Source organism: Narcine bancroftii, chromosome 8 (genome assembly GCF_036971445.1).
Source record: "Narcine bancroftii isolate sNarBan1 chromosome 8, sNarBan1.hap1, whole genome shotgun sequence".
NCBI lineage: Eukaryota > Metazoa > Chordata > Chondrichthyes > Torpediniformes > Narcinidae > Narcine > Narcine bancroftii.
The window spans coordinates 73584823-73611181 of record NC_091476.1 but is presented as its reverse complement, the minus strand read 5'-3'; the positions used below and the strand labels follow the sequence as shown (position 1 = coordinate 73611181).

The following is a 26359-nucleotide window of genomic DNA, read 5'->3' as shown; positions in this document are numbered from 1 at the left end:
AGCCCCCCCAGAAAAGATTCTAATTTTCATATACAACAAAGGTCACTCTCTTAATTCCCTCCTTACTTCCTCTCTTCCCTTTCTTTCCCTTATTAAATCTTATCTATACTCTATATATTTTCTTTTAAATACGCATACACTCATGTACACACACACACACACACACACATATATATCATATACACACATACATATAGTTCGTGGTCATTTTTGCTCTCGTTACATGTCTTCATCTCTCTGTCTGTTTTGTAGTTGTTCTGCAAATTTTCGTGCTTCCTCCGGATCCGAGAATAGTCTGTTTTGCTGCCCTGGAATAACTATTTTAAGTACCGCTGGGTACTTTAGCATAAATTTATATCCTTTTTTCCATAGGGTCGCTTTTGCTGTATTAAACTCCTTTCTCTTCTTCAGGAGTTCAAAACTTATGTCTGGATAGAAAAAAATTTTTTGACCTTTGTATTCCAGTGGCTTTTTGTCTTCTCTTATTTTCTTCATTGCTTTCTCCAATATATTTTCTCTTGTTGTATATCTTAGGAATTTTACTAAAATGGATCTTGGTTTTTGTTGTGGCTGTGGTTTAGGGGCTAATGTTCTATGTGCCCTTTCTATTTCCATTTCTTCCTGTAATTCTGGTCTTCCTAAGACCCAGGGGATCCAATCTTTTATAAATTCTCTCATATTCTTGCCTTCTTCATCTTCCTTAAGGCCCACTATCTTTATATTATTTCTTCTATTATAATTTTCCATTATATCTATCTTCTGAGCTAACAGCTCTTGTGTCTCTTTAAATTTTTTATTAGATTCTTCTAATTTCTCTTTTAAGTCCTCTACTTCCATTTCTACGGCTGTTTCTCGTTCTTCCACCTTGTCCACTCTTTTTCCTATATCTGACATGACCATCTCTAATCTATTCATTTTTTCTTCTGTACTTTTAATTCTTCTTTTTATTTCACTAAATTCTTGTGATTGCCATTCTTTTACTGATTCCATATATTCTTTAAAAAAAAATATCCATTGTCTTGCCTTTCCCTTCTTCTTCCATTTCTCTGTGTTCTTCCTCTTCTTCTTCCTCTGGGTTGGTCATCTGTTGTTTGTTTGATTTCCTTTTACTCTCTTCTTTCTTGCTCTCGTTATTTTCTGTGTTTTCTTCTTGTTGTTGTGCTGTGGCTGTCATTCTCAGCTGTGGAGATCGACTCCTCAGCTGGTCCCCCCACCCGTCAGTGTTATTTTTGTCTTGCGCATCCGCACAGGCGCGAGGAGTCGCGCATGTGCGGTTGCGCACTTTTGCTTGGCTCCGCGAGCCATTTTTGTAGTCCCGAGCTCGGGACTTCTACTGACCTGAGGGAGCGGGCTTCTCTCTCCACAGCGGGCCTCCTCGGACAGGTAAGGCCTTCACCTTCTTCTTCCGATGTCTTTTCTTCCTCTCTTCTTCCCGTTGCTTTCGACTTTTTCTTTCTTCGCTGCCATTTTCTTCCCACCTTTACTTTCACTTTTATTTTAATTTTTGTGTTTGTGCCTTTGTGTTTTCTGTGTTTTTTTAAAACTTTTCCGGAGAGGGCTGGAGTTCCCCGACTGGCCACTACTCCATCACGTGACTCCTCGTCCCAATCTATTTAACATTTCTTTGTAACTTAGTTCCTGAAGACCTGGCCACATCCTAGTAAACCTTCTCTTACTCGAATAACAGCCAACCAGAACAGGATCCCTTTATTCCCACTCCCTGCTGCACCCTCTCTGTAATTCCACCGGCTCCCACCTCCAACCCTCCGATCCCCAGAAATACTTTCACTGCTTTAATCCCATCAGAGCCCGTCATGGATTTGAGCACCCCGATTAAATCTCCCCCGAGCCCTCTCGGGTGAACCCCTCCACTCTCCTATGGCACAGATAAGAGCCATCCGTGAGGTGTGGGCTGCCCGCAGGGTCGGTCTCTCCACACAGCGCTGCAAGGTGTGGGCTTAGACTGAAACACAAATGTCTGCAGACCCTGTGATTGTGGTTAAAAACTCAGAAATGCTGGAACTCAGCAAGTCCTGATATTAAATTTTTAAATTTAGGCGCACAGCACAGTAACAGGCCCTTCCGGTCCATGGGCCTGTGTCGCCCAATTACACCCTATTAACCTACAACCCCTGTGTGTTCTGAACAGTGGGAGGAAACTGGAGCCTCCTCCAGGGAAAACCCGTGCAGATACGGGGAGAATGTACAAACTCCTTACAAACAGCGTGGGATTTGAATTCCGGTCCCAATCGCTAGCGCTGTAAAGGCGTTGCACCGCCCCATATATAACCGACGTTTCAGGCTTGAGCCCTTCCTCGAGGTTCATGTTGAACATGGTTCTTCTTTAACTTCCCACAGGGAGCCAACATCCTGCTGACGGATCGAGGAGACGTCAAACTCGGTGAGCCGGGCGATTCGGGGAGTGCGATTGAAGTGCCAGTTGATGAAGTAGACAAAGACGATGTGGTCAAACAATAATCATGGCTTTTATTAGCAGAAACTCATGGTACAATAATGAAAGAAAATAGATGCATATTCACTTATATCCAAGGGGAGTGTCCCCAACAGTAGAGATAATGCACAGCCAATGTTAGTACAGCAAGGCTCGCCAGAGGGGAGACAGGCAGCTTGGCAGACATTCACCACGGCGATACTGATGTGGGGAGGAGAGGATCGTTCCCAGCTGGGTCCTGGGAGGGGCGGAGAGGAGGGAGGGGGCGTACTGTGCAAGAAGGGTTATCAGCAATGAGGACCGTTTGGCTCCTGCATTGACTCTCTCTCCCCCCCTCACTCCCCCAGCGGATTTCGGGGTCTCTGCCGAGTTGACCGCCTCGGTGGGCAAGAGGAAATCTTTCATCGGTACTCCATACTGGTAAACAAATGTCCCCCTCCATCCCCTTCACTGCCCCCTCCTCCCCTTCACTGCCCTCTCCCCCTCCTCTGCCCCCACCCCCTCCTCCCCTTCACTGTCCCTCCCCATCATACTATACGGAGGGAGGTCTGCTCTGTGGGAGGGGTGGTGAGGAGGGGAGGAGCTGTGAGGATTCCAGTCTCTGGACTCCCTCCCCCCCACCTCTCAGGGTTCTGACCCCCTCCTCCCTCTGGACCAGGATGGCACCGGAAGTGGCAGCGGTGGAGAAGAAGGGAGGCTACAACCAGCAGTGCGACATCTGGGCTGTGGGGATCACGGCCATCGAGCTGGCCGAGCTGCAGCCTCCCATGTTCGACCTGCACCCAATGAGGTAGGGGGAGAGGTGGAAAGGGGATCAGGAGGAAGGCGAGGGGAGGAGAGGGTCCGAGTGCTCGGGAGGTTCAGTGGTGGGGTGGGTCTGTGGAGTGAAGGGACCGGGGGTGGGGGCTCTGGTGGGCGGCAGGATCTTGGAGGTGGGAGGGTCCGGGGATGGGGGCTCTGGGAGTGGGATTCTGGGTTGAGGGCTCTGGGGGGTGGGTGGGGGGTGGAAGGATGGACCGGGGGGTGGGGACTCTGAGGGGGGGTGAGAGAGTCCAGGATTAGGAGCTCTGGGGTACAGGAGGGTCCAGGTGTGGGGGCTCTGGAGGGTGGCGGGATCTAGGGGTGGTTTGGCAATGTCTGGGGATGAGGGTTCTTGGGGGGGGGCGGAAGGGACTGGAGGTGGGGTAAATGGGGGGACAGGAGGGTCCCGAGGTGGGGGGCTCTGGTGGGTGGCAGCATCTGGGGGGCGTGGGAGGGTCCTGTGGTGGGAGATTTTGGGGCAGCAGTGTCCAGGGTGGGGGGTGGGTGGGTCCTGGTGTGGGGGATTGGGGGATGGCAGTGTCCGGGATTGGGGAATTTGGGGGCAGCAGGGTCCGGGGGTGGGGGGTCCTGGGGTGGGGGATCAGGAAGCAGCAGGGTCCTGCATTGGGGGTGGGGGATCGGGGGGTGGGCAATGGGAGGGTCCTGGGGTGGGGGATCGGGGGGTGGGCAGTGGGAGGGTCCTGGGGTGGGGGATCAGGGGGGTGGGGGCTGTGTCCACCTCCTGACCACGTCTCTGCCTCTCCACCCAGGGCCCTGATGATCATGTCCAAGAGCAGCTTCCAACCTCCCAAGCTGAAGGACAAGTTGCGGTGGTAAGTCGGTTTCTGCTGGCGGGTGGGGAAGATCTGGTGGTCACTGAAGCCCCCGTCCACGCCGAATCCTCCCTCGGGCAGATACCAATGTCCTCTCGGGAGTTGGGGGGGGTGTGGAGGCTGGAACATTAGGGGCATTTGAGACTCTTGGACACAAAGATGGAAGGAAAATAGAGGGTTACGGGATAGGGAGGGTTGAGGACATTTTTTGGGTCAGCACAACATGGAGGGCCAAAGGCCTGTTCTGTGCTGTTCTATGTTCTAAATGGTACTGTGTGGTTGATGGTTGGCAGGGACTGTATTGATGCTGTCTGGGAAATACTGCACCCTTGGGTGCTCGTAAGGGGGAGGTGGGACATAGCAGTTGTTAGCTCAGCTCCCAATTCTTCCCCGGTGGGGTCTTGACAGCCCCAACCACCGTGGCGGCCAGGACCCCACCACCAGCCCCCATCAGTCCCTGTTTTCACACAGGTCCTCCGAGTGCCACAGCTTCATCAAGCACACCCTGAGGAAGAACCCCAAGAAACGGCCCACGGCAGAGAAACTCCTGCAGGTAACGGGGCAAGGAAGTGGGGGTGGGGGTGGTGCAGCGTGTCTCCCGGCCGGGGTCTCCTGTGCCAACCCGAGGAGGGAAGGTGGGTCACCCCTGTGGGGCGGTCCTCCCTTTCCGAGTACTCGGGTGCTTGGATGGGGCAATTACCGGGGGTGGGTGGGAAGAGGAGCCGAGGGCAGACTGTGTCTGTAGGGGGGGTTAGAGGCACTGGGGGTGGCCGGGCAGAGGGTCTGGGTGGGAGATGGAGGTGGGCGAAGTGGGAATGGCTCTCTGCATCAGGTTTTCGGGGTGAGGGGGTGAAGGAGCAGAGGGAGATTGGCAGCAAATAGGAAGTGGGGGGGGAGTGGGAATGGAGGAGAAACCCTTCTGAGCTGACTTCAGTTGGGAGGAGCAGTGTGAAAGAGGAGCAAGGGTGCACATGGCACTTTGTCCGCGTGTGTGTGCGCAGAGATGTATGAGGGTCTGTGACGTGTGAAGTCTGGGCTTGCACGTATGTATGAGAGGGTGTGTGCACATGTGTGAGGACGGGTGTGTGTATGTATGTATGTGAGAGTGTGTGTGTGCACGTGTAAGGGGAGTTGTGAGTGCATATGAGGGCATACGTGCACGCACATAATGTGGGAGACTGCATGTGTGTGCACGTATGCATGAGGGAGTGTGTATATGTGGACACATATGTGTGGGAGAGTGTATATAAGTGGACACATATGAGTGAGGGAGTGTGTGTAAGTGGACACCCGGCCCGTTTTGCTGCTGCTGTCCCTGACCACGATGCCCTTCCTTTCCCCAGCACCCGTTTGCGTGCCAGACACTGAGTCGGTTGCAGGGCATTGAGCTACTAGACAAGATGACCAACCCTGACCCCAACGGCGACCATCTCATGGACGACAGTGATCTGGAGGTATGGGGTGGCGGACCCAGCTCTGGGCGAGGGGGGAAGAAGGGCTGCAACCCAGCAGGCATCGCTCTGACCTTGCTCATCGCTGATGTTTCCAGAGCACTTCTTGCCAGAACTCATCTTTTCCCCCAACAACTTCTCCTTTGACTCACCGCACTTGTCAAAGGGGTGGACCCCAGCTCTTTGTTGGCTGCAAGCCCCCACAGACACAGCCTTGCAACTCTTCCTCCGCTACATCAATGACCACTTTGGCGCCGCCTCTCGCACCCATGATCAGCTGATCCTGCTTTGCTGCCAACTTCCACCCTGACTTCAAATCTGCTTGGACCGTCCTCTCGCCACACTCGCCCCATTCCTCGATCGATCCATCTCCATCTCGGGTGGCAAACTCCTGTGGCCACTCGACCTCACCTCCTCCCGCCCCGTCCATCCTCTCTCAATTCCTCCCGTCACAGGGCGTGGTCGTCCACGCCAGATCATCCGAGATGTCCTCCTCCTTTCAACAACGTGGCTTCCCCTCCACCTCCATCAGCTTGGCCTCACCCGCAGGCCCTCCATGACCCGCACGTCCACCCCGAGACACAATAAGGACAGGACTTCCCCCCCCTTGTCCTCACCTAGCGCCCCATCCAACACATCCTTCTCCGCCACTTCCAACATGGTACCATCACCCTCTTGCCTTCTGCAGAGTCCACTTCCCCCTCTCCAGTCATCACCCTCCTTGGGACCTCCCGCTGTGGCCACACTTGCGCCCACACCACCGTTCGTGGTCCCAAACTGCGAAGCAACAACATGGTGGAAGAGTAAAAAGGCTGGAGAGACTCGTCTATAGACACTGTTGGACCTGCTGAGCTTCTCCACCCTTGTGTGTTTTTACTTCATTTGCGAATCTGCAGGGGTCGTCTGGTGCTCCCACTGGCATCTCCTCTACATTGGAGAGACCGGGGGATTGCTTTGTTCTCCACAATAGCGGGGATGTCCCAGTGGCCGCCAATTTCAATTCCCTATCCCATTCCCATGCTGACGCGTCCATCTGAGGTTCCAACCACTGTCAGACCGAGACCACCCGCAAATTGGAGGAACACCCCCTCGTCTTCCGTCAGGTGCCCTCTCCAACCGGACGGCATTAATGTCGGCTTCTCCGACTTTGATGAACCCCCCCATCTCGCTCTTTCCCGATCACTCCATCTCCTTTCCTCCAACTCCTTCCACAACTCTCCTTGACCCCACCCCCCCCCACTTCAGTCCATCTGTCGAGCACTGACATGCACCCGGCCTGCTCCTGTTCACACTCCTGACACCGACCGCATTACCAGGTCCAGCTCCAAATGTGCCAGTGAGTTTGCAGACGACAGGACTGTCATTGGCCTCGTCAGGAACAGCGATGAGTCGCTCTACAGAGACCAGGTGGAGAATCTCGTGATCTGATACGAGAGGAACAACCCGAGACTCAACGTGGACAAAACAAAGGAGATGATTGGACTTCAGGAGGACCAGGGACGACCACCCTTCACAACTTTGTGGTGGAGAGAGTGGAGACACCAAGTTTCATGGAGTTCACTTCACTGGTGACCTATCGTGGAAACTCAACATCTCCTTTCTTGTCAGGAAGGTGCAACAGCGACTGAACTTCCTGAGAAGACTTGAGTTGGACAAGGCTACCGGCCACTGTCATGTCAACCTTCTACAAGAGCTTTATCCAGAGCGCCTTGGCCGGCTGCATCACAGTGTGGGGATATTGGCTGCAAAGAAATGGACCATAAAAACGGCAGAGAGGATCACTGGGATCTCCCTCCCCCCCTCCCCCATTCGATGTGATTGACCGGGATCATTGTCTGAAGAGGGTGTGCAAAATCATTGAGGACCCCCTTCCACCCTGCATGCAACATCTTTCAGCTGCTCCCATCAGGGAAGAGATCCAGGAGGATCGGAGCCAGCACCACCAGGCTGAGGAACAGTTTCTTCCCACGGGCAGTGAGAACGCTGAACGACCAACAGAACTGCTCACACTGACCACCCGAGACTCTCATATTCATGAAACAACATCTATTTATTTATTTGTAGAGCGGAAATCCTTGTCCTGCATGTGAATTGTGTGTCTGTACGTGTGTTCTGTCTGGTCGTGTGTCTGCGTGTTTTGCACCGAGGACCGGAGGACGCAGTTTCGGCAGGTTGGACTGGTACAATCGGATGGCAATAAACTTGGCTGTCCCAGCAGCGGACCTCACAGTTCTAGTGGCGCGAGGGGGTGTGGGAGCTTCATGCTGACGGTCAGCTTCTCTCTTTGTTCTCCAGGCCTGTGACGCTTTCCCGGACAAAATCCACTCCCTGGGACCCCGCATGAGGGCAGAGAGGACCAACTCGGAGATCCAGTGTAAGTTCAGCCATGGCCGGTGACCCCACCCTGGACCCACATCTCCACAAGTACCCAGCGGATGGGACTCGAAACGGCCTCGTGTTCTCAGGAGGGAGTCCAGAATGGAAGCCACTGTGGGGGGGGGGGGGAGGGGCAAAGTGTTGGGGAGGCAAAAAGGGTTCACTGGAAAATTAGCTGGGCTTGAGCAACTGGGAGAGGTCGGAATGAATATCTGTGGAGCCCAGGAGGCTGAGGGCTGACCTTGCAGGTTTATAAAATGGAGAGGGGTTAGAGGGTTCACAAATTTGAGGGCATTGGTTTAAGGTGAGAGGGCACCGGCTTATCAGACAGGGTAACATTCGGATAAATACATACAAATATACCATTTCTTCTCATGTAATCGTCCATACCGTGTAATACTCAACCCCTTCCCTTTGCTGGCCCTGACCCCCTACCCATCTGAGCTTCTGATGGCCCCGACCACGGACTCACCACCCGGACCCACCTATCTGAGCTCCCGACGCCCTGTCTGTCCACCATCCGAACTCCCAACGCCCTGTCCATCCACCCATCCAAGCTCCTGACACCCTGGCCATGGATCCTCTCCCTGGCCACCCGCCCATCCGAGCTCCTGACACCCTGATCGCCACCCACCAGAGCCCTGGCCACAGACTCTCTCCTAGGCCCCGCCCATCCAAGCTCCCAACGCCCCCGACCACCCGTTCCTGGCCGCCCAAGCTCCTAATGCCCCGACTGCGGATCCTTACCACAGCCGCCTGCCCGAGCTCCTGATGCCTCAAACCTTGATGTACCACCCAGTTCTGGCCATTGGAACTCCTGACCCCTTGAACGACGCAGATGCTTACTGTGGTCAAAAATATGTCCCAGGTAAAAATCGACCCGCTCCCCAAATTTGAATAGAAAAGTTGCTCCAAACAATTTGATGATTATATTATCAAATTTGATGATTATATATATAATTTAAAATAAATACATATATATATATGGTAATTTAAAATAAATACATAAACATTTTTTTGAAATGTTTAGCATTCATCAGGGTCCGTTTCCTCTGCTTCTCCTTCTCAAGGGGGTGGGGGGGGTGCGTATTCTCCCCGGTCCCGGTGCCTGGTGCCGGTCTGCTGCTCCCTCAGAGTCTGCAACCATTAGTGGTCTGCTGCTGGGCACGGGCGCAACCATCTTGGGAACCTACAGCCCCTGTTGAAGGACGGGAGGAAACCCGAGCACCCAGAGGAAACTTTGTGCAGAACGTATAAACGCTCGCCCGATCCAAACCAGGGTCACCGGTGATGTAATGACGTGGCGCTAACTGCAGCTTACCGTGGTCTTATTCGACGGGGACTGAGTTGCCATATACATAAAGCATTACAGTGCACCACAGGCCCTTCAGCCCTCAATGTTTTGCCGACCCATAACCCATTTTTCTTCCATCCATGTCTCTTAAATGTTCCAGCCTCCACCACCAGCCTATAATTTCAAGTTCATATTTATTATCCCCCCTTAAAGGGACCTTGGGGTCCCTCAAGGTTGCAGCACAGGTTGATAAGGAAGTTAAGAAGGCCAATAGGACGCTGGGTTTCATTAGTCAGGGGATTGAAATTGGAGTCCAGAGGTCACGTTGCAACTCTATGAATCTCTGGTGAGACCACATTTGGAGTATTGTGTTCAATTCTGGCCACCTCATTACAGGGAGGATGGGGTTGCTGTGGAGAGGGGGGCAGAGGAGATTCACCAGGATGTTGCCTGGATTGGGAAACATCTTATGAGACAAGGAGCAAAGGATGAGAGGAGACTTGATTGAGGTCGACAAGATTCTGAGAGGCGTTGACAGGGTGGACAGCCAGCGCCTGTTTCCCAGGGCAGATCAGCAAACACCAGAGGACGTTTGTACAAAGTGAAAGGAGGAAAGTTTAGGGGAGACATCCAGGGGAAGTTTTTTTTAACACACAGAATTGTGGGGGCCTGGAATGCCTTAGTGATGGAGGCTAGAACATTGGGGGCATTTAAGAAACTCTCAGACATGATGAAAGAAAAATAGAGGGATACGGGGTAGGGAGGGTTTAAAGGAAGGAATAATGGGTCAGTGCAATATTGAGGGCCAAAGGGCCTGTACTGTGCTGTATTGTTCTATGTTTATTTATCAAGCTGGTGTCTCGTACATCATACTATGTAAACGTACAAGAGCAGAGCTGCTAGGAGAGATTGGATGGTCGCAGAGCAAGGGCTGCATGGTATTGCTGGTGTGCGGTGTATTTAGGAGTCTGTGAAAGAGAGGTTAGGTCAGTCGGCGTGGGTGATGGGGGGGAGGGGTCGGTGGGAAGGACTGGGGATTTGGGATGGATAATGGTGGAACAAAGGCGGTGTCCTGATCCTTTCTCGCTCAGTCCGCCAGGTCCAGTTCAGCTGCCCCATGAGGAAGGAGACCGAGCCCCAGAGCACCTTGGTGAGTGAGGCGTGGAGGAGCCGGGACCCCAGACTGACCTCTGACCCATCCCGTCATGGGCCAGTTAAACCGCATTCCGGCCTCGGTGACATCTTAGGCCAGTCGCACCCAGGGCCTGTGACGCCATTGGACTGATCCCCACTGAGGGGATGACGTCCGATGATCACGGTGGAGGGAGAGCCCTGTCTTCCAAGTTTTGAGACAATACTGTGAGAGCAATCCCATTCCTATATCCAACTCCTCCCCACCGATTCTATCACCCACCCAGACACAAGAACATCAAGATCTCCAGCAATGCTGACTGAATACCTACTTCAACAAGTGCATGGAACTTTCCGCTGCATCACCCTCCATTGTTTTCAGTTCCATGCACCTATCTAATAGTCTCTTAAATAGTCCCCTGCCTCCATCACCCTTATTGGCAGTGCATTCCACGCCCCTCACCTCTGTCGTGTGAAGAACTTGCCTCTTACATCTCCCTGTACTTACTCCCGAGCACCTTAAAACCTCGCCCCCGGGGGAAAAGCCTCCTACTGTCCACACGATCGTCATCTTGTGCACCCTCTATGGGTTGGTATTTATAGGTCAACATAACATTGTGGGCCGAAGAGCCTGTAATGTTCGAGGTCACCCCCCCATCCTCCAAGGGGAAAAGCCGACTTCACTCCTCTCCTCGCGAGCTGTACTCACCAATCCGCGCAGCGTCCTCGTGAGTCTCCTCCTCACAGAGACTACTCCTCTGTAGCCTCCTCATCGTTCCTGTGAGTGTGGGGACCAGAATGGAACACAGTGGGGTCCCACCAGGGTATTGTATGACTGCAACCTGATCTCACGGCTCTTGATCCCGTTCGAGTACACCTCCATCAGGTTGCCCCCCTAACCCACGGACCTGCACAACCTTGGGATGTGGTGGTGGGAGGGGGCTGTTGTGGGAAGCCCACACAGTCATTGCGAGAGCGTACAAACTCTGCAGAGAGTGTGCTCTGGGCTGCACACGACAGACGGTTTGCTTTGAATTATTTTGAGGGGTCTCCCGCGATGGGGTTCCAACTCTCACCTCTGGTCCACGGCAACTGTGACACCAGCCCAGTGCTGACCCTGTCGTACCAGGCACCCATCCTGCGCGTGAGGCGCAGGGGCTTCACCCTCGCTGATCACACACTCTGTTTCCCAGGACTCCGACCAAGAGGACGAGTGGAAGGTCCATGATGATGGCAACACCAGTTTGTAAGGAATTCCTGGGCTCCTGGTGGGGGTGGGGGGATGATCTCAGAGATCCACATGAGGTTGGGGGGGAGTGAGGAAGGAGCGCCCCGGAAGGGGTGGTGAGGAGGAATGGGCAGTGAAGAAGGGAGAAGGCAATGGGGAGGGAGGGAATGAGGGGCAGTGAGGAGGGAGGTTGTGAGGAGGGGAGGGGCAGTGAGGATGGGAGGGGGTGAGGAGGCGATGGGGAGGGAGGGAGGGGCAGTGAGGAGGGAGGAGGCAATGGGGAGGGAAGGAGGGGCGGTGAGGAGAGAGGAGGCAATGGGGAGGGAGGGAGTGAGGAGGGGAGGGACAGTGAGGAGGGAGGGGCGGTGAGGACAGATGTATCAGGTACCTCTGCTTACTGCCCTGAGGTCAGCAGTGAGAGGGGCATGTACTGACAGGTGTTTCTCAGTGTGCTCATGTGGACTTGTGCATACACAAGACAACTGCATTTCCGGTGTGCCCATCTGTGTACACCTACACAAGAGGGATGTGTGTGAACCTTGTGTGTGTGGCCCACGTGAGTATATGAGAGTGAGTGTGAATGGGTGTGAGGTTCGTGTGTGATGGAGGAGTTGGAGATTTCCAGTATCGCTGATGCTGGGGTTGGTTTGTTCCAGAGATTTGCTGCAGAGTGTGGAGCAGGCCTTGGAGCAGAGGTACGTTTTGCAGAATGGGACGGGACTGGGACCACACACTGATCCTTGCTGGGGAGACAGGACCAGACCCACACGCTGACCGGACCCACACACTGACCCTCACTGGGGGGACAGGACCGGCCCACACGCTGACCCTCACTGGGGGAGACAAGTCTCACACACTGACCCTCACTGGGGGGACGGGACCGGGCCCACACACTGACCCTCACTGGGGTGGACGGGTCCCACACACACTGACCCTCACTGCGGGGGACGGGACCCACATTGAGGGGACGGGACCCACACAAACTGACCCTCAATGGGGGGGTACAGGTCAAGAGGGTTGCATGTTTCTGTAACATATGATCTTATTGCTGATGTGTATTTTTGTGCTTCTAGCAATTTGACAATCAAACATGGACCCACGTCTCGTCACCTGGAGGTGAGGTCCTGTTACCAGTATTAGCGTAGTTTGTGGCAGTTCTTTCAGCACAGCAAGATCCCAGTGACACCTGTCCCTCCCACGATGCTCCCTCCTCACCACCCACTTCCTCCTTGCCGCCCCTCCTGTGATGCTCCCTCCTCGCCGCCCCTCCCTCCTCGTTGCCCCTCCCTCTTTGCCGCCCCTCCCTCCTCGCTGTACCTCCTCCCATTCCATAGCTGAGTTATGGAACTACACCTGCCCTGCGGATGTTCATATGTTGAGGGTGTGTGTGGGCCATTCAGCCTGATGGATACTAACCCACTTCCTCGTGTTTGGTTGGCAGTGCAAGGTGGAGGACGATGAGCACTGGTCCACGGAGAGGAGCGCCACAGTGAAGCGATTCCCACAGACCCTGCGCCCCACCCAGGAGGGGCTGGCGGCCGGGAGCAGCGGTGGCACCCTGAGGCCAAGCTCTACGAACATTGCCCTGGGAGAGGGTAGGGGAGAGTGCAGCATCTCCCCACCCCCCATCTCTATTAGCTCTTTCATCGGGAGGGTGGTATCTATCAGGGATGGGTCCCTCAGGGAGGGGTAGGGAAGAGTGTAGCTCCCATTTCTTGAGGTAAGCCATTCAGCCCATCGAGACTATCCCACAAGGAGAGGAGTACCATAAGATCAGGGGTCCTTTACACCCTCTATACTGTTGCAGAGTTCAGGAGACCCTTCAGCCCTCTAGACTTCCACAGGCCCTTCAGCCCCTGATATTGTCCCATAGGAGCAGAGACCTTTCAGCTCCCGTACTGGTCAATGGGTCAGGAGAAGACCCTTCAGCCCCTCTGTACTTGGCCACGTTAGATGTTCCATAGGGAGAGGGATCCCAGAGGGACAGAGGCTTTTCAGCCCCTCTATGCTATCCCACAGGAAAGGAGGCCCATCATCGCATCTCGACTGTCCCAGAGGGATAGAGCCATTATGGCTCCTCTGGACTCTCACACGTTGACAGGAGAGTGTTCAGCTTCTCCATACTGTGCCCCAGATCAAGAGGAGGCCCTTCACCTCCTCCAAAGGGACAGAGGAGGCCCTTCACCTCCTCCAAATGGACAAGAGGAGGCCCTTCAGTCCATCAATCCTTTCCTGCATTGGTTTAAATGGGTATCCAAGGGTTGGTGATGTTTCACTGTTGGTCCCCAGGGAGCCTGGACGCCCCTCTGTCGAGCTGGGACAGGGTGTTGGACAGTGCCCAGGATCAGGACGAGGCCCAGGTCCACCCACAGGAGCTGTCCCAGGACAAGCAGGAGACCCTGGTGAGTGACCAGCGGAACGAGCTCCTCTCCCTCGCCAATCACCAGGCACTTTCCAGACTCTCGGAGGGGGAGAGGAGGGGTTGGGGTTGTATAGGTATGTGAGTTCTGAGTAGGTGTGTATGTGTATGTGGGCCATATGTAGGCACGTGTGTGGTATGTGGGCTATGTGTTTAAGTGTGTGTGTGTGTGTGGGGCATGTAGGTGTATGTGTGGAAGGTGGGTTTTGTGCATCTGTGTGTGGTGGGGTGTGTGTGTGGTATGTTGGTTGTGTTTATGTGGGCTATGTGTGCAGGGGTGTGTGTGCGTGTGTGTGTGGAACGTGGGTTTTGTGTGTGTGGTATGTGGACTGTGTGTTGGTATATGTGTGGTATGTGTTGGGGGTGTGTGTGTGTGTGGAACATGGGTTTTGTGTATGTGTGTGTAGTATGTGGACTGTGTGTTGGTGTGTGTGGTATGTGTCAGGGGTGTGTGTGTTTGTGTCCGTGTGTATATGTGGGCTGTGTAGGTGTATGTCCATGTGTGTGCACAGGCCCTCACACACAGCCCCTTCACACTGGGAGAGTGACACAGCCCCCACCACGCAGTTTGTGCAGAGGCCGCTGACACTGCTGGAGATGCGAGACTGGGGTTTGCGCTGTGCGACGGAGCGGGGCCTGCATTCAATGGTCCCGTGTAAACAGCCTTCCCTTTAATTGCAGAGAGAAATCAGCCACGGGCTGCCTCCGACCCCCAAGGTTCACGTGAGTAGCTCTCCTGGTGGGGTGGGTGGTGGAGGGAGGTTCCAGAAGGGATCCCGGAAATGGGGAGAGGGTGCAGGGAGGTGGGGGGACGTGAATCTGACCAAGGCGGTGTGGTCAAGAGCCAGCCTGGGTGTGGCAGGCTGAATGGCCAGCCCTGTGTGGTAAACTCACTGCCCCAGGAGCACCCAACACTCCGAGTTCCGCAGCATTCAAAGGCCAGGTTTATTGTCAGCCCTGAGATTCTTTTTCCAGCGGGCCAGGCAGAATTTGCATTGACCAGTAACCGTAAACCTTTCCGTGAGAGAAATGTAAACAAAGTGAGAATTCAGAAATAAAAATTCCATAATAAATGTCCTTAAACAAGTCCCTAATTGAGTTTGTCATTGAGGAGTCTAATGGTGGAGGGATAACAGCTGTTCCTGGACCTGCTGGTGCGGGTCTTGTGGGCCCCTACAACTCTTTCCTGATGGCAGCAGCGTGTGCTGGGTGGTGGTGTGGGCCCTTGAAGATTGCTGCTGCCCTCCGACGGCATTGTTCCCTGTAAATGTTCTCGATGGTGGGGAGGGTTTTGCCGGTGATGTCCTGGGCAGTGCTCACTACCTTTTCCAGGGCTTTATGCTCAGGGGTGTTGGTGTCCCCCTCACCAGACCATGACGCAGCCGGTCCGCACACTTTCCACCGCACGTCTGTCAGGATCGCCCTGGCGATGCGCTCCCTCACGAGAGGAACGAGTCACTCGGAACTGTTCGTTGCTTTACAGATGGGAGCCTGCTTCTCAAAGGTCTTCAACGGGTGCCCACTGAAGATAAATTGCTCTGTGTCCTGGATCCACCCCAAGACTCGAGGTGAGGGGGGAGAACAGTGGGGGGGGGGGGGGGAAGGTGGTCCCCAATGAAAGCTCCTCGAATATACCCCCCCAGCCCCACTATCTCTGCCCAAAATCCACAGAGTGGCCTTGGCCCCAGCTCACGGTCTCTCCCCGCAATACTGCCTCCTCCCTCATTCCACGCACACCCTCGGGCCAGTTCTCCCTGGACCTGACTCTGTAATGGCCGCAGCGTTGTTGCTTCCAGACCAGTACCTGATCCTGGGAATGAACGAAGGGATCTACACGCTGAACCTCAACGAGCTCCACGAGGACACGCTAGAGAAGGTGGGTTTACCTGCAATAACCATCTCCGGAAATGACACGTGTCACAATGTGGGACATGAGCACACACACACACACACACACACACACCCACTCACACACACTCACTCACCACACACACACCTACAACTACACACACACTCATCCTCTCTAACTCACACATCCCCACCCACAAACCCTCATACACACTCACTCACTACACACCCCCACACACACATCCTCATACACACATTCACAACCACACACACACACACACACACACACATTCAATGGGGGGGGGAAACGGGTCCCTAACACACTCACCCTCAGTGGGGGATGGTCCCACACACACTGACCTCACTGGGGGGACGGATCCCACACACACTGACTCTCACTGGGGGGGAATGGGTCCACACACACAGACCCTCACCGGGGGGACGGGTCCCACACACACTAACCCTCACTGAGGGGGATGGGACCCACACACTCAGTGATGTCTGCTGTGTGAAGCCTCTGCTGAGGTAACCCCTCTCCCTGTCCTTGTTCCCACAGCTGCTACCCCACCGCTGTTCCTGGCTATTTGAATTGAACAATGTTCTCATGTCTGTGACAGGTGAGTGATCCCCTCGATCCCCCATGACAGGTGAGTGTTCTTACCTGGATATTCTGTCAGCTTCCCGTGGGAACTCTAGATCAGGCGATATTGGTGTTGTCCAGGATGGGCAATTAAAATTTTATCACCCCCTCCCTCCACAGTGCTCTCTCTTCACCACCCCTCCCTCCTCACCACCCCTCCCTCCTCAACCCCCACTTCACAACTGCTCTCTTCTCACTGCCCCCTCCCTTCTCTGCCCCCCTTCCTCACCGCCCCTTCCTGACTACCCCCACTCCTCACTGACCCCTTCCTCACCACCCCTTTCCTCGCCGCCCTCCCTCCGCACCCCTTTCCTCACTGCCCCTCCATCTCATTACCCTCCCTCCCCACCATCCTTCCCTCCTCACTGACCCTTTCCCCCTCCCCCCCCACAGTGGACTCCCCCCCCACCCCAGTGTTTTCCTCTTTTCCACGCTCTCTCTCTGTGTTCCAGGCAAGTCCCTGCAGCTGTGCTCACACAACCTGGTGACTGTGTTTGAGCAGAGGAAATCCTTGCACAAGAGGCAAGTTCACATCTCTCTCCCAGCCAACAAGCTGACGGACAAAATCATCCCCAAGTACGTACCCACCAGCCCCCAAACCTGCTGCCCCACCTCCACCCCTATCATTCCCTCTAGCACCACCATTCCTCTCCTCTCCACACCTACCTCCCCCTCTCGGCAGTGATGCGGCTGGCTAGAGCGCTCTCTTGTGACACCGTCTCTGAAGGATATCCTTAATGTAGTGCCTGCGATGGGGCTGGTTGAGTTTAGAACCCTCTGCAGCCTGTTCTGTGCCTTGGCAGCCAAACAATAGTGTTCTCTGGACCTCAATGTAAACACAATACACGGCACATAATAATCACATGTCCAAGATTATTTTATTGTCGTGTAATGAAAATGGAATATTATACGGTTACATTTAATCTGCTGTAAAGCCGACAAAGATTTGGCAATAGCTGAAATTGCCCGGCGTCACCGAGTATCCGCGGATTCACCTCCTCAGCTCACCAGCAGCCACCCACACTCCAGTCCGAACCGTCGGCAGACCGAACTCCAGATCCCAAACGATCGGGAAGCCTTCAGCGCCCGAAGCCCCCCAACCCTGCCCCGGGAGCCTCTCCTGCACTCAACCCCCTCTTGAATTCCGGTTCCACTGCCTACTACCCATTTAGCCAGTCTCGAGCAGCCCACGGCCCCCTGATCGGAACAAGTTCCTCGACTGCCGGTCGCTAGCAACCCCGCGCGAGGGACTCCTCGCCTTGAGTTGTCAGCGGCCCTGCTGCCTGCGTGTTCTTTTGCCACGGGGCCCCTCGGCCGGTTTGCCGCCGTGGACACCGTCCCGTGGGGGTCGTCTCCTCTGCTTCTCATAGGGGTGGGGGGTGTATTCTCCCTGTTTCTGGTGCTCTGCTCCAGTCTTTTGTTCATCCGCAAACCCTCAAGGCCGTTGCCGGACGCGGGCGCCGCCATCTTGGGCCAAGATCCCACAGGTGCAGGATTTTAAAATGAGACACTGTCGGCTCCTTGAACAGGCTGTTTGAAGCCAGCTGTAGTCGGGCTGGGTGGTAGGAACCTGTGGGGGAGCTCCATGTTTACACTCCCTGCTCTTTCCGGGTCCACACCTCTGCAGGGCTGTTTTTACAGCAGGTTTGCCAGTGCCGCCATTGTTAAAATATACACAATGGTTTAAATTAAAATAAATATAAATACATGGGGATGATTTATTTGATTACAGAATACTTGTGATTAGGACAGGAGTGGGAGGGTTATGGATGGATTTGTTCCACTTGCATCTCCTGGGGTTGGGAGGGAGGTTAGGTTTGGTTGGGAGGGATCTGTGGGGCCACTGGCCATGGAGCTCATGATCCGCTTCCCCCACCCCCCATCCTGACAGGAAGTTCGCCGCGTCTTGGAGAATACCGGACAGCAAGGGCTGCAGGAAATGTTGTGCAGGTGAGGGAGCTATGGGGACGGGGCCTGGGGGTCTGCAGCACATACACCCACCCAACTGCCTTAGCCTGTCACTGCACACACCACCGTTTGGATTGGACCCCAGTCAGGACTGCCATCCCAGGGGTCCCCACTTTGTAACCCACCCCCCTCCCCAAAACCTCCAGGTTAAATCCCTAGCCTTTAACCCACTCCCGGGGATCTGTTATTCTATATATAAACCTCCTGAATGCCTGGATCAGACCCCAGCCTATACCCCACTCCTGAGGATCACATTCTATATATAAACCCCCTGAACCCCTGGATCAAATCCCAGCCTGTGACCCACTCCCGGGGATCTGTTATTCTATATGTAAACCCCCCCCCCCCCTGTTTGAACTCCTGGGTAAGACCCCAGCCTGTGACCAAACCCCCCCCTGCCGCAATACTGAGCCCCAGGAGAAGCCCCTGCAGTGAGACTGTGGTTGAATTTGAGGATTTATTTCTCCCATTCCGCAGTGAGGAACCCGTACACGAAGGACACCTTCTTATGTGGGGCCCTGGAGAATGCCATCATCCTGATGCAGTGGTACGAACCTCTGCAGAAGTTCCTGCTGCTCAAGGTAAGCGTTGCGGCTGGTGGCTGCGGACACTCTGCCCGCAAGCTGGAGGAAGTGGACACTGTGGGAAAGGAGGAGCTCTGGCCAGGGGAGGGGTCAATCCAACCTCGGTCCTGCCCCGTACCAGAGAGTGTGGGAGAGGGTGACTCCCATGGTCGGTCCTCCCTGCTGCTCCACCTGAGGTTCTGTCCCATCTCTGAACCTTTCCTTCTGCCCCCTGATGACCAGAATTCCTGGTGGTCTGCTATGTGAGCAGCTCCCTCTTACAGAGTTCACACCGTGACTACAGACAGGACAGGAAGCACCCCATTGTGAGAGGGGCAGTGAGGAGGGTGCACCGTTGGAGGGGAGGGGCGGCAAGGGCGGGGGGAGAGGGTGAGGGAGCTGAGAATATACGGAATTCTCCAACAGTGTGGGTGTGAGGTGGCAATTCGAATTATGCATCGTCCACAAATGGCAGAACAGTCTCGAGGGGTCGAATGGTCTCCCTTGTTCCTCTATTAGTTGTGATGTTACCACCGTATTTACTTCTGTAGATTTTTTAAGACCATTTTGTAAGGTTAAATTGTGCGGTTGACTATTACGGGAGCTCCAATGGGTGGACGGCCCCTGGGCCTAGGTTTGAGCATGGTCAAGGCGTGGGGAGCTCCGATGGGCAGGCAGCCGGCATCAAAAATGGGTATACTTTTACACGAGTATATATGGTAGTTGTAATCGATGATAGTACGTTCAGTAATTATGCGGTTAGTTATCTTGTGTTGTTATTATATAATCAAGGTTAATGTACACAATTGTGAATCAATAGCAGTTGGGTCCTGGGGTTGGTGGGGACGAGGTGATAGGTCCCGGATTTGGGGGGGGGGGGGGGTACATGGTGAGGGGTCCTGGATCTGATGGGGACGTGGTGAGGGGTCTTGCCCAGCAGAGTAGACAGGCCAGCTCAATGGGTTGCTGCTCCCGACATTGCCCAGAACTAAAGCAGCCCTCTCCCTGCAGCAGTACCATCTGACGCTCCCGAACCCCCTGCAAATCTTTGAGCTGCTGGTGTTCCCTGACGAGGAGTACCCTCAGGTGTGTCTGGGGGTGCGAGCCCCCTCCCAGCCCAGCCAGGTGCTGCAGTTTGACACCGTCCGCCTCACAGTCTCGGGAACCCTGCTCCGGCAGTCCAGGCCAGGTATGTCGAGGCGTTTCCAGAGCCGTTTCATTTGTGAATGACACATTTGGGGCAGGGTTACAAATAATTTGATTCAGTCAAAAGATCAGATACTTCATATCACAAAACAGAAATGTAATATCACACAAACATGCCTTGAGTTTGCCGTGAAGCTGACTTCAATTCGCCACAGGTATGTTCCTCTCCTCACAATCTACCCCCCTCTGCGTCATCTCCAAGGCCGGGATCTCCTGAAGGCTGTGTGTGTACCAACCTGTGATCGCTGTTCATAGTCTCTGCCAGACCTGCAGATTAAATTTAGACATACAGCACGGTAACAAGCCCTTTTGGCCCGCGCCGCCCAATTTATTCCCCTCCTCAATTCACCTCCAACCTCCGGTACGTTTTGAACGGAGGGAGGAAACCGGAGTCCCCTGCCCCGGGGAAAACCCACGCAGACAGGGGAGAAAGTACAAACTCCTTACAGATGGGATTCGAACCCCAGTCACCGGGCCATTTGGCAACAGGATTGCTGTCGGGTACCATTCCAGCAGTGGTCTCCCTGCTGGCTCCTTTTGCGAGCCGAGGGAGGGGGCTTTGTGATGGGTGTACAAGGGACGGGGACCACACCTCCAGCAGCACCTCGAGCTCATGATTTCACTTATGGTTTTCCTTCCTTTGGTTTTTGCCAGAGACCTTGTTGTTCAACGCCAGTCACGTGTCACAGCTGGACAGAGACAATGTCCTCGTTTGCATTGACAGTAAGTCCATCACTGCAGTCTGCCTGGATCACTCCTCTCCCAACAGGGGTACCTGTCAACTCCCCCAGGCCAGGGATAAAAATACAGTGAAGCTCCCTCTGCATCATCCCGTCACACACTCCTGGGTCAAACACAGAGCGAAGCTCCCTCTGCACCATCCCATTGCACACTCCCGGGGTCAGACACAGAGTGAAGTTGCCTATACTCTGCCCCATTAGTGCAGGGACACTTCAGGTCAGATAAACTAAAGATTAGCTAAGCTATCCCAAACAAAATCAGTTAAAGCTACACATGGTCTATGGTGTTGAACAGTGCGAGTGCACAGTTTATCTCTGACACCTTCCATTGGTATGACTGGTGCATGGGTAACACTGAGATCAGTAAGTAGCCACCCATGGTAACCTTGGACATGCCCAAACTCCCAGGGCCTGTGCTGGGCAGAAGGCTCCCGCCATGAGCCTCTGTGGGACTGTAAGAATGGGGTTAGATGCCTTTGGGACAGCCAGAGCGGCGGTCAGCTTCTGTCGATTTCCGCAGACTGTGTGAAGATTGTGAACTTGCGAGGAGAGCGGAGCGACAGGATGGCAGTGGACCTGAGCTTCCAGTTCTGCGTCCAGACAGTGGGTGAGTGTGCTCGAGTCGTGGGGAGTCTCTGTCTCATCCCATGGGGCACTGTTGGGCTCTACCGTTACATAGAACACCACAGCACAGTGCAGGCCCTTCAGCCTTCCCACCACAAAAACTAAACCCTCCCCACCCACAACCCTCTATTTTTCTTCCATCCCTGTGCCTGTCTAAGAATCTCTTAAATGCCCCGAATGTTCCAGCCTCCACTACCACCCCAGGCAAGGCATTCTCAGCACCCACAACCTTCTGGGTAGAAACAACTGACCCCTGACGTCTCCCATAAACTTTTCTCCCTTCACTTTGTACAGACGTCCTCTGGTGTTTGCTGTTCCTGCCCTGGGAAATAGGCCATCCACCCTAACTCTGCCTCTCAGAATCTTGTCGACCTCTATTAAATCTCCTCTCATCCTTCTTCATTCCAGAGAGAAAAGTCCCAGCTCTGCTAACCTTGCCTCATAAGATGTTTCCCTATCCAGGCAATGTCCTGGTGAATCTCCTCTGCTTCCTCACCACAGCATCCACATCCTTCCTGTAATGAGGTGACCAGGTGTAGGCTCACCAGAGATTTGTAGAGTTGCAACATGACCTCTCGACTCCTGAACTCAATCCCCCGACTAATGAAGCCCAGTGTCCCATCAGCCTTCTTAACCTATCAACCTGTGCAGTGACCTTGAGGGATCTATGGATTTGGACCCCAAGATCCCTCCGTTCCTCAACACTTAAAAATTCAACCATTATCCCTGTACAAAACCTTCTGGTTTGACCTAAAAGATATGCTGGGAAAGGTGGCCCTTTCCCGGGCACCAAATAGTGGAGGGATATTCCTTCATTAATCCCGATTACTCCTTTGTTTACATTCCGTAATTATCTTTGGTTCAACAGAGAAAATAATCCTGCTATTTCCGGCAGACTGCTGTAGTTTAAGATGCCTGATTTATCGTGGCCATACAGCCATGGAGTACATAAACAGGCCCTTTGGCCCACTAAACTCACGCTGACGCTCCTGAACTACATCACCACCCCCTCGGCCTGCCAGAGTCCGCCTAAATTTGATGCCATTGTCTCTGGAGTCTGTATTCCCGGCACCCAGTAACTCACAGGCCCCAGCACCCTGACCTCCACACCTCAAAAATGAGCCTTTTCTTGACCGCTCCATGGCAGACCTCAGCTTTCCACTCACCTCTTCCTGAACTGCTCATCCATTCCATCGTGAGGAAACATGGAGGGCCGGTGGGGGGGAGCAGGATCCAGTGGCCAGGCTGATGCGTATGTCCATTCTGCAGTGTGTCTACAAGATAGTGTGCTGGCGTTCTGGACACATGGCATGCAGGGACAGAGCCTACACTCCAGGGAGGTAATGTACACTCACATCACTGGGTTCAGTATTGGTGGGGAGGGGTGCATCACTGTATAAAATGTAAGGGGGTACAGTACTGCTGGGGATGGGTCTGTCACTGTATAACACTGGGGTACAGTACTGGTGGGGATGGACTGTCACTATATCACACTGGGGTACAGTACAGGTGGGGACGGGTCTGTCACTGTGTAACACAGGGGTATAGTATTGGTGGTAACAGGTCTGTCACTGTATAACACTGGGGTACAGTACTGGTGGGGACAGGTTTGTCACTGTATAACACGGGTACAGTACTGGTGGGGACAGGTCTGTCACTGTATAACGCTGGGGTACAGTATTGGTGGGGACGGGTCTGTCACTGTAACACTAGGGTACAGTACTGGTGGGGATGGGTCTGTCACTGTGTAACACGGGTACAGTATTGGTGGGGATGACTCTGTCCCTGTATAACACTGGGGTACAGTACTGGTGGGGACAGGTCTGTCACTATATAACACTGGGGTACAGTACTGGTGGGGACGGGTCTGTCACTGTATAACACTGGGATACAGTACTGGTTGGCTGATGGAGGACCTCAGTTTTCTTCATCAGCCAGCTCCCCACCATGACTACCAGCCCCCCCACATCTCCATCGGGCACACAAAACTCAAAACGGTCAACCAGTTTACCTATCTCGGCTGCACCATTTCATCAGATGCAAGGATCGACAATGAGATAGACAACAGACTCGCCAAGGCAAATAGCGCCTTTGGAAGACTACACAAAAGAGTCTGGAAAAACAACCAACTGAAAAACCTCACAAAGATAAGCGTATACAGAGCCGTTGTCATACCCACACTCCTGTTTGGCTCCGAATCATGGGTCCTCTACCGGCATCACCTACGGCTCCTAGAACGCTTCCACCAGCGTTGTCTCCGCTCCATCCTCAACATCCACTGGAGCGCTTTCATCCCTAACGTCGAAGTACTCGAGATGGCAGAGGTCGACAGCATCGAGTCCACGCTGCTGAAGATCCAGCTGCGCTGGATGGGTCACGTCTCCAGAATGGAGGACCATTGCCTTCCCAAGATCGTGTTATATGGCGAGCTCTCCACTGGCCACCGTGACAGAGGTGCACCAAAGAAAAGGTACAAGGACTGCCTAAAGAAATCTCTTGGTGCCTGCCACATTGACCACCGCCAGTTTGCTGATAACGCCTCAAACCGTGCATCTTGGCGCCTCACAGTTTGGCGGGCAGCAACCTCCTTTGAAGAAGACCGCAGAGCCCACCTCACTGACAAAAGGCAAAGGAGGAAAAACCCAACACCCAACCCCAACCAACCAATTTTCCCCTGCAGCCGCTGCAACCGTGTCTGCCTGTCCCGCATCGGACTTGTCAGCCACAAACGAGCCTGCAGCTGACGTGGACTTTTACCCCCTCCATAAATCTTCGTCTGCGAAGCCAAGCCAAAGAAAAAGAAAAAAAAAGTACTGGTGGGGATGGGTCTGTCACTAACACGGGGTACAGTATTGGTGGGGAAGAGTCTGTCATTGTGTTACACTTGGTACAGTACTGGTGGGGACGGATCTGTCCCTGTATAACACTGGGGTACAGTACTGGTGGGGATGAGTCTATCACTGTAACTCTGGGATACAGTATTGGTGGGGATGGACTCACTATATAACACTAGGGTACAGTACTGGTGGGGATGGGTCTGTCACTGTGTAACACGGGTACAGTATTGGTGGGGATGGGTCTATCACTGTATAACACTGGGATACAGTACTGGTGGGGATGGGTCTGTCACTGTATAACACTGGGGTACAGTACTGGTGGGGATGGACTGTCACTATATCACACTGGGGTACAGTACTGGTGGGGATGGGTCTGTCACTGTGTAACACGGGTACAGTATTGGTGGGGATGGCTCTGTCCCTGTATAACACTGGGGTACAGTACTGGTGGGGATAGGTCTGTCACTGTATAACACTGGGGTACAGTACTGGTGGGGATGGACTGTCACTATATCACACTGGGGTACAGTACTGGTGGGGACGGGTCTGTCACTGTATAACACTGGGGTACAGTATTGGTGGGGATGGCTCTGTCCCTGTATAACACTGGGGTACCGTACTGGTGGGGATAGGTCTGTCACTGTGTAACACTGGGATACGGTATTGGTGGGGATGGACTCACTATATAACACTGGGGTACAGTACTGGCGGGGATGGATCTGTCACTGTGTAACACAGGGTACAGTATTGGTGGGGATGGACTGTCACTATATCACACTGGGGTACAGTACTGGTGGGGATGGGTCTGTCACTGTGTAACACGGGTACAGTATTGGTGGGGACAGCTCTGTCCCTGTATAACACTGGGGTACAGTACTGGTGGGGACAGGTCTGTCGCTGTATTACACTAGGGTACAGTACTGGTGGGGACAGCTCTGTCCCTGTATAACACTGGGGTACAGTACTGGTGGGGACAGGTCTGTCATTGTATAACACTGGGATACAGTACTGGTGGGGATGGATCTGTCACTGTATAACGCTGGGAAACAGTACTGGTGGGGATGGGTCTGTCACTGTAACATGGGGTACAGTATTTGTGGGGAAGGGTCTGTCATTGTGTTACATTTGGTACTGTACTGGTGGGGATGGATCTGTCACTGTATAACACTGGGGTACTGTATGGGTGGGAACAGCTCTATCACTGTTTAACACTAAGTGGTATGACATGAGAAGTAATCGTTTATGTTGTCATGCTGACACAGATAACTCAGGAGATCACAGATGAAACTCGAAAGTTCCGTGTTCTGGGCACCCAGAGGTGAGACTCTGGAGTGTGGGAGTTGGAAATGTGTTCTAGCACCCATACCCATCCCCATCCCTGACCACCTGCATCCCTCCACATCCCTGTAACATACTCCAGACTCTTACAGCCCTCCGTCTCCGTAACCCCCTCCATTCCCTACACCCCTCCCTGTCTCTGTAACCCCCTCCAGTACCCAACATCCCTCCCTGTCTGTGTAACCCCCCCTCCAGACCCCTACACCCCTTCCTGTCTCTGTAACCCCCTCCAGTACCCAACATCCCTCCATGTCTGTCTAACCCCCCCCTCCAGTCCCCTACACCCCTCCCTGTCTGTCTAACCCCCCTTCCATTCCCCTACACCCCTCCCTGTCTCTGTAACCCCCTCCAGTCCCCGACACCCCTCCCTGTCCTTGTAACACCCTCTGGTCCCCAACACCCTTCCCTGTCTCTGTAATCCCCTCCAGTCCCCGACACCCCTCCCTGTCTCTGTAACCCCCTCCAGTCCCCGACACCCCTCCCTGTCTCTGTAACCCCCACCAGTCCCCGACACCCCTCCCCGTCTCTGTAATCCCCTCTTGCCCTGTGAGTCTGTCACAGGTCATTCCCTCGCCCTCCTCTCTATTTAATCATCCCCTGCAACTCTCTT

The 26359-nt window shown here is 53.9% G+C and overlaps 1 protein-coding gene and 1 long non-coding RNA gene across 9 annotated transcripts in view; one reads left to right on the top strand and one right to left on the bottom strand.

Annotated features, from left to right (window-relative positions):
- LOC138740865 (mitogen-activated protein kinase kinase kinase kinase 2-like) overlaps window positions 1-26359 on the top strand; it is a 54320-nt gene that overhangs the window by 27505 nt on the left and 456 nt on the right. For 5 of the 8 annotated variants that reach the window (XM_069894091.1, XM_069894095.1, XM_069894094.1 and 2 more), the window contains 25 exons: window positions 2359-2401; window positions 2800-2872; window positions 3111-3242; window positions 4024-4086; window positions 4558-4639; window positions 5430-5540; window positions 7833-7911; window positions 10299-10357; window positions 11532-11584; window positions 12223-12261; window positions 12640-12682; window positions 13008-13161; window positions 13856-13968; window positions 14667-14708; window positions 15469-15553; window positions 15782-15861; window positions 16390-16450; window positions 16926-17049; window positions 18365-18423; window positions 18919-19022; window positions 20016-20193; window positions 20865-20933; window positions 21471-21557; window positions 22844-22914; window positions 25674-25729. In XM_069894091.1, coding sequence (XP_069750192.1) covers window positions 2359-2401; window positions 2800-2872; window positions 3111-3242; window positions 4024-4086; window positions 4558-4639; window positions 5430-5540; window positions 7833-7911; window positions 10299-10357; window positions 11532-11584; window positions 12223-12261; window positions 12640-12682; window positions 13008-13161; window positions 13856-13968; window positions 14667-14708; window positions 15469-15553; window positions 15782-15861; window positions 16390-16450; window positions 16926-17049; window positions 18365-18423; window positions 18919-19022; window positions 20016-20193; window positions 20865-20933; window positions 21471-21557; window positions 22844-22914; window positions 25674-25729 — 2060 coding nt within the window. Of the gene's footprint in view, window positions 1-2358; window positions 2402-2799; window positions 2873-3110; window positions 3243-4023; window positions 4087-4557; window positions 4640-5429; window positions 5541-7832; window positions 7912-10298; window positions 10358-11531; window positions 11585-12222; window positions 12262-12639; window positions 12683-13007; window positions 13162-13855; window positions 13969-14666; window positions 14709-15468; window positions 15554-15781; window positions 15862-16389; window positions 16451-16925; window positions 17050-18364; window positions 18424-18918; window positions 19023-20015; window positions 20194-20864; window positions 20934-21470; window positions 21558-22843; window positions 22915-25673; window positions 25730-26359 lie in introns of those variants that run through there. The other 3 variants (XM_069894093.1, XM_069894092.1, XM_069894099.1) reach the window with 3 other exon arrangements.
- The window catches only part of LOC138740867 (uncharacterized), a 28201-nt gene continuing 20687 nt past the window's right edge, over window positions 18846-26359 (bottom strand). Inside the window, exon 3 of the long non-coding RNA XR_011343191.1 lies at window positions 18846-20477. This is a non-coding gene — a long non-coding RNA (uncharacterized lncRNA). The remainder of the gene's footprint in view (window positions 20478-26359) is intronic.